The sequence below is a fragment of the Cherax quadricarinatus genome, chromosome 78 (genome assembly GCF_038502225.1).
Source record: "Cherax quadricarinatus isolate ZL_2023a chromosome 78, ASM3850222v1, whole genome shotgun sequence".
NCBI classification, from domain to species: Eukaryota; Metazoa; Arthropoda; class Malacostraca; order Decapoda; family Parastacidae; genus Cherax; species Cherax quadricarinatus.
Genome location: NC_091369.1, coordinates 5265229 through 5279886, shown reverse-complemented (window position 1 = coordinate 5279886; position 14658 = coordinate 5265229). Strand labels below are relative to the sequence as shown.

Here is a 14658-nt window from a genome sequence, read left to right as displayed (position 1 = left end):
CTCGTAGTGTATATACACTCACAAGCACACCTCGTAGTGTACATACACTCACAAGCACACCTCGTAGTGTATATACACTCACAAGCACACCTCGTAATGTATATACACTCACAAGCACACCTCGTAATGTATATACACTCACAAGCACACCTCGTAGTATTTATACACTCACAAGCACACCTCGTAGTGTATATACACTCACAAGCACACCTCGTAGTGTATATACACTCACAAGCACACCTCGTAGTGTATATACACTCACAAGCACACCTCGTAGTGTATATACACTCACAAGCACACCTCGTAGTGTATATACACTCACAAGCACACCTCGTAGTGTATATACACTCACAAGCACACCTCGTAGTATTTATACACTCACAAGCACACCTCGTAGTGTATATACACTCACAAGCACACCTCGTAGTGTATATACACTCACAAGCACACCTCGTAGTGTATATACACTCACAAGCACACCTCGTAGTGTATATACACTCGGATACACGCCTCCTCGTAGTGTATATACGTACATTCACATGCAGACCTCTGAGTGTATATACACTGGAAGATACACAATCGGGTATACATACATCGCGAGATACATACTACTCAACATACACTAAGATATACACACCTCGGAGTGTATACACCCAGAGACATACAAAATTTTTACATAAAATAACCAGAAGATAAACTGGGTTTCTTTGTGACGTTTATTGATAAAATTAAAATTATGTTTCTCTTGACAATTATTTGATTTATCTGCAGACATTGTCTGTCCATACTGGAAGTGCGCTCTCTTCACTCTTATTCTGCATTATTGTTGTTGTTGTTGTTGTTGTTGTTGTTGTTGTTGTTGTTGTTGTTGTTGTTGTTGTTGTTGTTGTTATTATTATTTTTATTATTATTATTGTTATGATTATTATTGTTATTATTGTTATTATTATTATTATTATTATTATTATTATTATTATTATTATTATTATTGTATTGTTATCGTTAATAAGTCAGTTCAAATATCATCAACGCTGCATCACCGTCACATCAACGTCACATCACCGTCACATCAACGCAGCATCACCGTCACATCACCGTCACATCAAAGCAGCATCAACGTCACATCACCGTCACATCAAAGCAGCATCAACGTCACATCACCGTCACATCAACGCAGCATCAACGTCACATCACCGTCACATCAACGTCACATCACCGTCACATCAACGCAGCATCAACGTCACATCACCGTCACATCAACGTCACATCACCGTCACATCAACGCAGCATCACCGTCACATCAACGTCACATCAAAGCAGCATCACCGTCACATCACCGTCACATCAACGCAGCATCAACGTCACATCACCGTCACATCAACGTCACATCACCGTCACATCAACACAGCATCAACGTCACATCACCGTCACATCACCGTCACATCAACGCAGCATCAACGTCACATCACCGTCACATCACCGTCACATCAACGTCACATCACCGTCACATCAACATTTTAACTGTGTGACATTAACGTCATAACAACGTTATATTACTAGGGTAATGTTACTAACGTATGGTGTATAAATATGTGTATGAGAGAGTATTAATCAATATACTATCATACACACATATCATTCGTTATTTGATACACCAGCATTTTTATATACTTTCTAATATTTCCTTAATATTTCGTTAATATTTATATTATATAAATCTATTGATATCTATTCATATATATTGTTAACGTTTATATCATTGATTTGTTTAACATATTCTTATGGCAGATGAGTTGAGGTTGATTGCTTAAACTACCGCCTGTGGTTGTTATGGTTGTTCTGTGTTGTGGTTGGCCACAGTTGGCTTCGTTAACCAGCCTCGACTGTAATTGGTTGGGCATCGTTAAAGCCAGGTTCTGATTGGTTGACAGTCGCACTTGTGAGTGAGACTGTACCTTCCTGAGAAAGTACATAGACTCTTTTGGGAGCTGTTGCCTCGGCTGGCTGTGTCTCTGACACTTCCGTCTCTTTTCCTTGCTTTATGTTGTGCCCTGCTGTCTTCCTCAGGGTCCCTGGGGTGTCCCTAGGGTGTTCCTAGGGTGTCCCTGGGGTGTCCCTAGGGGTGTTCCTGGCTCCGACGTTCTTCGTTCCTCAAGCGCTGAACATCCCAGATAAGTAAGTCTCCTGCGTTGCAACGAAAAAGGGAATGAGGGTGAAATGGAACAGTGGGAAAGTTAGGTTTAGGTTAGGACTGGGTTAGATTTAAGTTAGATTTAGGTTAGGATTATGTTAGGATTGTTAGGATTATGTTAGGATTATGTTAGAATTATGTTAGGATTGTTAGGATTATGTTAGGATTGTTAGGATTGTTAGGATTATGTTAGGATTGTTAGGATTATGTTAGGATTATGTTAGGATTATGTTAGGATTATGTTAGGATTATGTTAGGATTATGTTAGGATTATGTTAGGATTATGTTAGGATTATGTTAGGATTATGTTAGGATTATGTTAGGATTATGTTAGGATTATGTTAGGATTATGTTAGGATTATGTTAGGATTATGTTAGGATTATGTTAGGATTATGTTAGGATTATGTTAGGATTATGTTAGGATTATGTTAGGATTATGTTAGGATTATGTTAGGATTATGTTAGGATTGTTAGGATTGTTAGGATTATGTTAGGATTATGTTAGGATTATGTTAGGATTAGGTTAGTTTAGGGTAGGTTTATGTTAATTAAGGTTTGCCTAGGTTAGGTCTAGGTTGAGTGTAGGTTAGGAAATTAATTCGTATAATTTGTAGAATTCAGTGTGTCAAGACAGGAATATAGATAAATGGATCAAACAACAGACGAGTTGGTAAAGTTGGCAGACAAGATGATGTTGCTGACATTCAAGTTGTGATCGCCCATCACTGATCTACCCAACATGAAATTCTACTCTTGCTGTTTTACTTTCACACAGAATAGAGTAGCAGAACATTATAGATGTATCCAATTTTGCTAACTTAAAAAAGACACACTGGGTGACTTGTATATCGTCTGTTCGAGCATATAAGGCGCACTACAGAAGTATCATAAGGTCAGTCAGTCATTATATTCAAGGTTAATTATCCTTCTACTTTACGGTCAAGTGTAACAGTCTACCCTTGACCCTGACCTTGAGCATATAAGGCGCTGGCTGATTTTCAGAGATTTTTTGTGGGAGGGGAAAAAAGCGCGCCTTATATGCCGGAACATACGGTACATACTTCCTTATTGCATGCATGCATGTATACATACATGTATGTAATGTATGTATATGGATTATAACCCCTCAAGGAAGATTCTTTGATGCTGGTGAGGGGCTCTTGATCTGAGGAATTGGATCTGTTTCAGTTCAATGAATTAAATCTCGATACCTTCCACATACTCCCCTTCACAGGCGCTGTATAATCTTACGGGTTTAGCGCTCCATGATTATAATATGGATTATAATTTGCGGAAAAAATGTGTATTTAAAATCTTTAATGTTTTACGCACATTTATTCACTTCCCCCCCCCAAAAAAAAAAAAAAAAAAAAAAAATCTTATGCGATGGGAAAACTGAGTGAGGTTGGTGGCTGCCATGACTCCTGGTGGCTGCCATGACTCCTGGTGGCTGCCATGACTCCTAGTGGGTGCCATGACTCCTGGTGGGTGCCATGACTCCTGGTGGATGCCATGACTCCTGGTGGGTGCCATGACTCCTGGTGGGTGCCATGACTCCTAGTGGGTGCCATGACTCCTAGTGGGTGCCATGACTCCTAGTGGGTGCCATGACTCCTGGTGGCTGCCATGACTCCTAGTGGGTGCCATGACTCCTAGTGGGTGCCATGACTCCTAGTGGGTGCCATGACTCCTGGTGGCTGCCATGACTCCCGGTGGCTGCCATGACTCCCGGTGGCTGCCATGACTCCCGGTGGCTGCCATGACTCCCGGTGGCTGCCATGACTCCCGGTGGCTGCCATGACTCCCGGTGGCTGCCATGACTCCCGGTAACTGCCATGACTCCCGGTAACTGCCATGACTCCCGGTGGCTGCCATGACTCCCGGTGGCTGCCATGACTCCCGGTGGCTGCCATGACTCCCGGTGGCTGCCATGACTCCTGGTGGCTGCCATGACTCCTGGTGGCTGCATTACTCGCTTACCTAGTGACCTGGACAAGGAATATTTCACACCACATTATACTCTCAGAATATCAGGACATATACAAAGTATATCTATACCTGGAGAGGGTTACGAGGGGTCAACGCCCCCGCGGCCCGGTCTGTGACCAGGCCTCGCGGCGAGTGTATAATGCGGTTTTTAAAATCCCTGTATTAGGGTTAAAAGTTTTCTTGTCTAGTTTGGAACGGATTACACGCAGCCTTAATGACCCTCGTATAATCTGAGTTTTAAATCCAATTAACTTTCCGCTCTCCTAACACGTGAATTGTCTATAGATTGTATCTCCTTAAATTTCAGTAACTTGGCTTTGGTTGTGCAGATGTCTAAGTTGCTTGAGTAGACTTTAATTCACCAATTTCTTAAGGCCTTCAGCCTGGTTCAGAAGATCCAGGTGTGGATTAGTAAGTCTCTAGGCGAGGCTATAGGTGTCTGGGGTAATGAACAGGCGGATGGCAGAGCAAAGGCTACTGATGCGGCCCATTCACTTTAGCATTAACCTCACTACCTTCAAACTAACCCATGTATCAACCCATAACACGTATTTTACGAGAACCAAACTGGACTAAACCTTGTGTTCAGAAGTCTAGTCCAGGCAACTTCAAGCGAATAATGCACCAACTTAGTATTGACCAATGAAGAGGGACATTAGGGGCCGAATTTACCATAGAAAAATTAATGTAAGATGATTTTCCGAAAGTAATAACAGTGCATTTTTATTAGTAGCATCAACGCTACGTCCATCTTCAGCATCCTAATGACAGAAGCTCCTGTTGTTTCCACTAAATTATTTCCCAATACTGTGCCTTATGTCATATGTTAATATTTGCTACTGAAGGCGGGTTGACAGCGTCCCTGCAGTCACATGTTAGTCTGGCAGCTTAACAGGTTAGACAGAGGCAGTAACTACACCGTGTTGTGTTGACTGGAAGTGTTGACAATATTCTCGTCAGAAAGACTGTTCTATCCATGCTAATCTTCTCAAGGGAGGTTCCCTGTTGCTGGTGAGGGGCTCCTATCAAGGAATTAGACTTGCCCTCACCATTCTTGGATACAACCTGGTTGCCTATCATTCTCCAGGTCTTGAATGGCCCTTACAGGTTTAATATTTACCATAAATAGTACTAGTAGCATTCCTGCTAACTTAGTCCTAATGTTATCAGAGTCCTCTTGGTAAAAAAATCCTATGATTTAAAGGGTAGTCCCGTCTCAAAGTCGTTCCAGAAATTGAAAATATTTTGGTACTGACTTAGCAGACATAACGAGAGCCAAGTCTTAAGTGCAGGTTATTCATCTATTTCCAACCTATAAACTAGTTGTTTATAAAAGGGTCATGGTTAATCTCTCTCAGGTCTGCCCTTAAAAGAATCTCATAACCCTGACTACAATTCCGGCAACTTTAATGTTAATTTTATCACCGCTTCAAATATTGCAATTGTAATGACAGTCACTTCCAGTCAGTGTTGAGAAATATTACTCAGATGATGCAAGTTGCAGCCTCTTAGTTGCAGCTAGTAGCAGATGGTTTAGTTTACTAGTCGACTAGTAGTCTTCTCATCCTCACCTTTACATTGTTCTTCTCTCTTGAATGTCAGTATCAACACCCCTCCCCTCCCCTCCCCTCCCCTCCCCTCCCCTCCCCTCCCCTCCCCTCCCCTCCCCTCCCCTCCCCTCCCCTCCCCTCCCCTCCCCTCCCCTCCCCTCCCCTCCCCTCCTGGTCTCCCGGGGACACTCATGATCAGTCCTTCATAGACATGATTAATGGTAATGAACCAGAGCCAGGCTCGGCCGAGCACCCGGTTGCTGTGTCTGACCTTGACCCTGGCCCTGGCTCTAGCCTTGGCCCTGGCTCTAGCCTTGGCCCTGGCTCTAGCCTTGGCCCTGGCTCTAGCCTTGGCCCTGGCTCTAGCCTTGGCCCTGGCTCTAGTCTTGGCCCTGGCTCTAGCCTTGGCCCTGGCCCTGGCTCTAGCCTTGGCCCTGGCTCTAGCCTTGGCCCTGGCTCTAGTCTTGGCCCTGGCTCTAGCCTTGGCCCTGGCCCTGGCTCTAGCCTTGGCCCTGGCTCTAGCCTTGGCCCTGGCTCTAATCTTGGCCCTGGCTCTAGCCTTGGCCCTGGCTCTAATCTTGGCCCTGGCTCTAGCCTTGGCCCTGGCTCTAGCCTTGGCCCTGACTCTGGCCTTGAAAACAACTCATTCCTGAAGTATATTTGACAGATTTCAGTAGTTTTATTTATCAAGAAACTCTCCTCATGTTAGTGGCTCTTACCTCTTTATCAATATTTTATTACATATAAACTATATACACTAAACAAACAAAAATGTGTTTGTATTTCTGCGATCTTGGTATGTATGATTATTTCCGTCCCCATGCGTTAAACTTTATGGTTATTGTGGTTAATTCTGGTGAAAAGGCATTGGCTCAATCGTGAGCGCACTCGCCTCGCACACTGAGGTCCGTGGTTCAGTCCCCGGTACGGCTGGAAAACATTAGGATATGTCCTTAAGACACCTGTTGTCCATGTTCACTTAGGGGTAAAATAATTACCTGGGTGTTAGTCGACTGGTGTGGGTCGCATCCTGGGGGACAAGATTAATGCTCTGTATAACAAAGGATTCTCTATATAGTAGTATGTTATTGATGTCAGCTATACCTTGTATATGTACTTGTATAAATTATTATATTTCATATTCATCTTGTGTACTCAGTCCAGCACTATAAGATTCCTAGTCAGGTGACTCTACACAAACAATGTTTGGTTCTTGACTCCACTATCAGTTTCTTGTCTGAAATGCAAAAGGTTTCTGAGACTATAGATCAGTATTCTCTGTGCTCGTGGACTCTGTGCTCGTGGACTCTGTGCTCGTGGACTCTGTGCTCGTGGACTCTGTGCTCGTGGACTCTGTGCTCGTGTTAGGAGGCTGTTGATGCTGGAGAGAGGCTGTTGATGGTTGTTAGGGAGGCTGTTGATGCTGCAGAGAGGCTGTTGATGGTTGTTAGGGAGGCTGTTGATGCTGGAGAGAGGCTGTTGATGCTGGCTACCAGGTCCAAAAATGTTTTTATTATTAAGCAGCTTTCTTACCCCAGCATAAAAGGGTTACTATGCGGGACTGAGACCTAGTTCCTTGATACTGACAAGGGGGCTCTTGACCTAGTTCCTTGATATTGACAAGGGGGCTCTTGACCTAGTTCCTTGATATTGACAAGGGGGCTCTTGACCTAGTTCCTTGATATTGACAAGGGGGCTCTTGACCTAGTTCCTTGATATTGACAAGGGGGCTCTTGACCTAGTTCCTTGATATTGACAAGGGGGCTCTTGACCTAGTTCCTTGATATTGACAAGGGGGCTCTTGACCTAGTTCCTTGATATTGACAAGGGGGCTCTTGACCTAGTTCCTTGATATTGACAAGGGGGCTCTTGACCTAGTTCCTTGATATTGAAAAGGGGGCTCTTGACCTAGCTGATATTGACAAGGGGGCTCTTGACATAGTTCCTTGATATTGAAAAGGGGGCTCTTGACCTAGTTTCTTGATACTGACAAGGGGGCTCTTGACCTAGTTCCTTGATACTGACAAGGGGGCTCTTGACCTAGTTCCTTGATATTGAAAAGGGGGCTCTTGACCTAGCTGATATTGACAAGGGGGCTCTTGACCTAGTTCCTTGATATTGACAAGGGGGCTCTTGATCCAAGGAATTGAACGTTCCGATTTCCTTGAATCAAAACTGATTGCACTATATGCCATCACTCTAATGAAACAGTTTTTTTGATCTCCAGTTATGTTTTATATCTTTATGAAGGGATTAAGGGAAACCGGTTAGCTGGACTTGAGTCCTGGAGGTGGGAAGCACGATGCCTGCGCTCTACAGGAGGGGTTTGAAATATTTACTGTTTAGTGGCATGTAAATTGTCACATCTGTGCGCCTGACAGTGATAGTGTGAATGACTCTCAAAATCGTAATGACACGATTGCAAACAAACCATACCACAGGCGGGATTGAACCCGCGGTCAGAGTCTCAAAACTCCAGAGTTCGTCACGGCCACGCTAGCTGGAGATTAGTCTGTAAAAACTTGCATTTGTGGTCACAGTGGTGCCTATGCTAACCTTCCTATGGTGTAGAAATATACCTAGTTGGACGAATCTTGTGGCTAGCTGGTCCAGTGGCTAACGCGACGGTCTGGAGTTTTGAGAGACTGACCGCTGGTTCAATCCCGCCCGTGGTATGATAGTGTGAATAATGGCGAAATTATTATAATCAAAACCAAGCAATAAACCCACCAGGGTTATACAGAATGATGGTGAAAGTGTTTTTTTTTTTCCGGGTCATGCGCCTCATTTGGAGACAGCCAGCAGTGTTGCATAAGTAGACTAGTAACCTGAAGGAAAGCTTAAGTAACTCTTCCTCTCTTTACAAGTTAAGTTTCCCCTTGACGCAGGGCCAAGCTGTTGGCCCCTTGACGCAGGGCCAAGCTGATCTTTGCATGGTTGAGCGCTTAGTTTTGATTATAATAATGAAAGATGACCAGCATGATAAAAACATTTTTCACATTTGAAGCCAGGTGAGGGGGGGGGGAGGGTAGCTCCAATTACTTGGGTAATGGCTATTATGTATCTAGGAACTTACTTGGTGAGGGTTTCTTGAAGTCATTAATGTGATTTTTAGTAGTTGGATATTTTAACTTTGCGCACTTGTCTAGTTAACTTTCATTGTTCGTTAATTTTATATCTGCTTTTTTGTTATATATCATTACTTTTTATTGGTAGGTGCACTGAGTAACCTTCGTTCACACTGCTCTGTAACTACCACTACTACTATCCTTGAAAGGTATACACTAGCTGTAGTCATTTGTAATAGTCACTGGGTGGGAGAGCCTCTCGTCTCCAGCTCGACAACGCCCCGGGAGAGCCTCTCGTCTCCAGCTCGACAACGCCCCGGGAGAGCCTCTCGTCTCCAGCTCGACAATGCCCCGGGAGAGCCTCTCGTCTCCAGCTCGACAACGCCCCGGGAGAGCCTCTCGTCTCCAGCTCGACAACGCCCCGGGAGAGCCTCTCGTCTCCAGCTCGACAACGCCCCGGGAGAGCCTCTCGTCTCCAGCTCGACAACGCCCCGGGAGAGCCTCTCGTCTCCAGCTCGACAACGCCCCGGGAGAGCCTCTCGTCTCCAGCTCGACAACGCCCCGGGAGAGCCTCTCGTCTCCAGCTCGACAACGCCCCGGGAGAGCCTCTCGTCTCCAGCTCGACAACGCCCCGGGAGAGCCTCTCGTCTCCAGCTCGACAACGCCCCGGGAGAGCCTCTCGTCTCCAGCTCGACAACGCCCCGGGAGAGCCTCTCGTCTCCAGCTCGACAACGCCCCGGGAGAGCCTCTCGTCTCCAGCTCGACAACGCCCCGGGAGAGCCTCTCGTCTCCAGCTCGACAACGCCCCGGGAGAGCCTCTCGTCTCCAGCTCGACAACGCCCCGGGAGAGCCTCTCGTCTCCAGCTCGACAACGCCCCGGGAGAGCCTCTCGTCTCCAGCTCGACAACGCCCCGGGAGAGCCTCTCGTCTCCAGCTCGACAACGCCCCGGGAGAGCCTCTCGTCTCCAGCTCGACAACGCCCCGGGAGAGCCTCTCGTCTCCAGCTCGACAACGCCCCGGGAGAGCCTCTCGTCTCCAGCTCGACAACGCCCCGGGAGAGCCTCTCGTCTCCAGCTCGACAACGCCCCGGGAGAGCCTCTCGTCTCCAGCTCGACAACGCCCCGGGAGAGCCTCTCGTCTCCAGCTCGACAACGCCCCGGGAGAGCCTCTCGTCTCCAGCTCGACAACGCCCCGGGAGAGCCTCTCGTCTCCAGCTCGACAACGCCCCGGGAGAGCCTCTCGTCTCCAGCTCGACAACGCCCCGGGAGAGCCTCTCGTCTCCAGCTCGACAACGCCCCGGGAGAGCCTCTCGTCTCCAGCTCGACAACGCCCCGGGAGAGCCTCTCGTCTCCAGCTCGACAACGCCCCGGGAGAGCCTCTCGTCTCCAGCTCGACAACGCCCCGGGAGAGCCTCTCGTCTCCAGCTCGACAACGCCCCGGGAGAGCCTCTCGTCTCCAGCTCGACAACGCCCCGGGAGAGCCTCTCGTCTCCAGCTCGACAACGCCCCGGGAGAGCCTCTCGTCTCCAGCTCGACAACGCCCCGGGAGAGCCTCTCGTCTCCAGCTCGACAACGCCCCGGGAGAGCCTCTCGTCTCCAGCTCGACAACGCCCCGGGAGAGCCTCTCGTCTCCAGCTCGACAACGCCCCGGGAGAGCCTCTCGTCTCCAGCTCGACAACGCCCCGGGAGAGCCTCTCGTCTCCAGCTCGACAACGCCCCGGGAGAGCCTCTCGTCTCCAGCTCGACAACGCCCCGGGAGAGCCTCTCGTCTCCAGCTCGACAACGCCCCGGGAGAGCCTCTCGTCTCCAGCTCGACAACGCCCCGGGAGAGCCTCTCGTCTCCAGCTCGACAACGCCCCGGGAGAGCCTCTCGTCTCCAGCTCGACAACGCCCCGGGAGAGCCTCTCGTCTCCAGCTCGACAACGCCCCGGGAGAGCCTCTCGTCTCCAGCTCGACAACGCCCCGGGAGAGCCTCTCGTCTCCAGCTCGACAACGCCCCGGGAGAGCCTCTCGTCTCCAGCTCGACAACGCCCCGGGAGAGCCTCTCGTCTCCAGCTCGACAACGCCCCGGGAGAGCCTCTCGTCTCCAGCTCGACAACGCCCCGGGAGAGCCTCTCGTCTCCAGGTCACAATACCCTGGGTATGATGGACTGTCACCGAGCTGCATTCATTATTTACATCAGTTGTCAGACATTTACATTTGATGCTGCTTTGTCTCTGAATACAAGAAAATTAAAACTTTGATATAATAGGACCTCATATATAAATAATTTCAGATACAATGTTAAGCTGTTTAGTCAGACAAATGTTCAATACAGTGGACTAAGTCCGCTGCATCGAGATTGTTAGCAGTAGTATGTCCAGCAATACATTAATATCTGCTGCATCAGACATTTTGCTACAATGGATTTTTATTACACACACATTCTCTCTCATCTATTAATCCATCATTGTCTTAACAGTATCATAACAAAAGTTGCTAACAAATGAAACGAATTGCAAAATTCAAATTTTAATTAATCAAATTCATTTTTTAAGCTATGTTAATTGAGAAAATATTTCCATGTTTCTCTTTCTCTCATCTTCAAGACTCAGGGGTAGTGTGTTCTTGTTGGTCTTCCTCCTCATTCTCTCATCTTCAAGACTCAGGGGTAGTGTGTTCTTGTTGGTCTTCCTCCTCATTCTCTCATCTTCAAGACTCAGGGGTAGTGTGTTCTTGTTGGTCTTCCTCCTCATTCTCTCATCTTCAAGACTCAGGGGTAGTGTGTTCTTGTTGGTCTTCCTCCTCATTCTCTCATCTTCAAGACTCAGGGGTAGTGTGTTCTTGTTCCTCTTCCTCCTCTTTCTCTTGGACTCATCATCAGACAAGGTGCAACCCAACTGAAAAAACAAATTAATCATTTATGAAACTGCAGGTGTAGTGAAGCAAAGACAGAGCCGATGTTAAATATTATGGGAAGTGATTGTGTGTATTGTACAAGGAAGAATATCACAGTAAAGAAGAGTAAGATACAATCCACAAGATACTTTTATAATATTTTGTGCTAAGTACATTTAGATGTGTAATTTTTGCTGGTGGAAACGCATTCCGACATTGAAGAAAAGAATTACGTGCCACTTTTGACCTTGTAAATTGCCTTTCCAGGTACCTGCAAAAATCTTTTGTAAGAATGGGGAGTGCATCCCCAACATGTGGAGTCTGGTCAAGACTACAATGACCTAGAAGTGGAGGTGAACTCTGAAGATCGAGACGTGATGTCACTGACCTTGTATAGGACTGACAGAACATAGCTGCCAAAGACCAATAAACGTCATTGAAGAAAAGGTATGTAATGCTATAGTGTGTGTTTTAAATTGTTAAACGAGAGGAATTTTATTTTCTGAATTCCATTGTTTTTAACCATTTAACCACTATTTGTTTTTTAACATTGACATTTTTCTATAAATTCCTTTTTATTTTCTCTTCAGTTACCTGTAAATGGGCAAGACCTCAACCGTTTGAGAACAAAGGAACAATTATTCAAGCTTTCAAGGATGTAATGGCCACAAGGTGGAGAGAGACTTTCCACAATGTAAAGAAAATGAACACCCAGTCCCAACTGGCTTGAGGGACTCTCAAGATGTTTAATATTTACTTGCTGGAACACATTGCCTACTACACCATCCAGTATGTCTATCAAAGTGAATACAACCTTCTGTGTTGACCCTTCCAAGATGACTTTCATTAGCATCCTCATGGTCTTGGGGATCTCTCAACTACCAGTAACAGGACTACTGACACCACATTACAAGGATTCCTCACATTGCAAATGTGATGACTGGCAAGAGATTCAAGCACATTAGACTTCTCTTCCATTTTAATAACACCTCGCTGAAGAACTGATGGGTTCCTCAAAATCAGACTTGAATTCAATTGCATCACTCTACTTCAGGAAGTTGACGAGGTATGGTTGCCTATGAAGATACTCGTGCTGGTACATTAAGGCAATGCATAGATAGACCTAGCCAGACAAATGGGGCTTCAAGCTTTTCTGCACAAGTGTGGTTGACTTCCTCCATAAGTCATGTACCAAGGGACTTTGGTGTTTACTACACATGAAGCACAGCACAGGTATGTCGGTACAACAGGGAGAAAATTTGCAATCTACCCCTCCCCTACAAAACTCCAAGGAGAAACACTCGGCCAATGTTCTGGAGTCTGCAAGTGGAAAGATAGTCACTAAGATAACTTCTGATGCTGGCAGTGATCCCATTGGCAAATGCCTTGGGTATGACACCACTGCCAAGAAGAAAGTACAGATCTCCTGCCCCAAGTGTTGCATATGTTGCATCCACTTGTTGGTTTAGTAAACCACTGTTCTACATCCTCAAACTCCAAAATGAGTGGCAGTCCTGCAGACTTCATTCCATACACACAACAGGCATCCATCTAGTGACGTGAATAAATATGTAGTATAATGTGATCCTTTATTGACAACGTTTCGCCCACACAGTGGGCTTTTTCAAGTCGCAAACAGATCTACCTGGGGGTGGAAGGTATGAGAGTATTTATAATCAGGTTCAGAATGCTGTGGTCAGGTGGAGAATGTTGCATCTGATGATCTACTCTATAACCTCACTTTGGTAGATCATCAGATGCAGCATTCTCCACCTGACCACAGCATTCTGAACCTGACTATAAATACTTGCATACCTTCCACCCCAGGTAGATCTGTTTGTGACTTGAAAAAGCCCACTGTGTGGGCAAAACGTTGTCAATAAAGGATCACATTATACTGCATATGTGTTTATATTTCCATCTAGTGATATGCAAGGTCAACATTATCTGACACCAGGTAGATGAGGGCATCTTTTACTGACAAACATTCAGCAGGCTTCAGTCAAAATGGAGGTGGCACATACTGGGGACAACAGTAGTGGAAAGGTAGATATGAGGTGATCAGTCCCTTAGCCTTGAAGCATGTTTGAGGCAGTCATTTTCTCAGCCTTAGTGCTGAGCTTTATAGCTTTGATTGAAATGATAAATCTCGACACTTACAAGGTGGTCAGGTTTCTCAGCCTTGGTATCTACCTCCATCACTATTGTTCTCTCCAGTTTTGGTTGCCTCTGCATACTGACTAAAGAAGGTTGCTGAGCAGGCAAACATTTTAGCAATAAAGTACTCTACTGTTGCACTTATCTACTTGTCACTGTTAACCATTAATGTTAGTCACAGATGCAACTAATGTGACAATTTATTGTGGTAATGTTGTGCTCTCCAGGAACTTTGTCAAGCCATTACAAACAATACAAGGACACAGTCGTATTTGAGCACCTCTGCAAAGACTGATTGTGTGAACGATGGAGAGTATTTTTCTTTTGTGGGTTACCCTGCCTTGGTAGGGGATGGCAGTTGTGTTGGGGGGGGGGGGAGGAGAAAGGAGGAATGCTGCCACAGTAAACTGTCATATTAGTTGCATCAGTAACCTAACATTTTGTTGGTTTAGTGTATAATGGAAGAATTACCATTAATATAATAGCACCAGTAATGGATTTGAGACCTTCCACGTCCAGAAGTCGTGAAGTTTCTAGCTACTGCCGTCGTCTTTTGACATGTTAAACTTTCATAAATTTCACAAGTAATTTTAACATTTATACATGCAATATATTTTTTACTCTTCAATAAATCCATTGTATATTTCATATTGTCCTGTGTTTCCCCAGCCTCATTTCTTAATACAAAAAAATGACTGAGCCATAGGGCCCCTATGATGCCCACTTCCAATTGCAATTTTTTGCATATGTAATAAAAATTTGTCTTGACAAAGATGGAAATGTCTCGGAAAAGGATACACTAACAGTAAAATTATTTAAAAATCA

The 14658-nt window shown here is 45.6% G+C and overlaps 1 protein-coding gene and 1 long non-coding RNA gene across 4 annotated transcripts in view; one reads left to right on the top strand and one right to left on the bottom strand.

The window, feature by feature from the left end:
* The first annotated feature begins 1968 nt into the window (after positions 1 to 1968).
* LOC138855012 (uncharacterized) lies at positions 1969 to 14481 on the top strand. The gene is made up of 3 exons (XR_011394173.1): positions 1969 to 2175; positions 11944 to 12123; positions 12267 to 14481. It is a non-coding gene; the product is annotated as an uncharacterized lncRNA (long non-coding RNA).
* The window catches only part of LOC128701664 (rRNA N6-adenosine-methyltransferase ZCCHC4), a 20830-nt gene continuing 17466 nt past the window's right edge, over positions 11295 to 14658 (bottom strand). For all 3 annotated transcript variants that reach the window (XM_070101585.1, XM_070101586.1, XM_070101587.1), the window contains one exon: positions 11295 to 11678. In XM_070101585.1, coding sequence (XP_069957686.1) covers positions 11337 to 11678 — 342 coding nt within the window. In that variant the 3' untranslated portion in view covers positions 11295 to 11336. The remainder of the gene's footprint in view (positions 11679 to 14658) is intronic.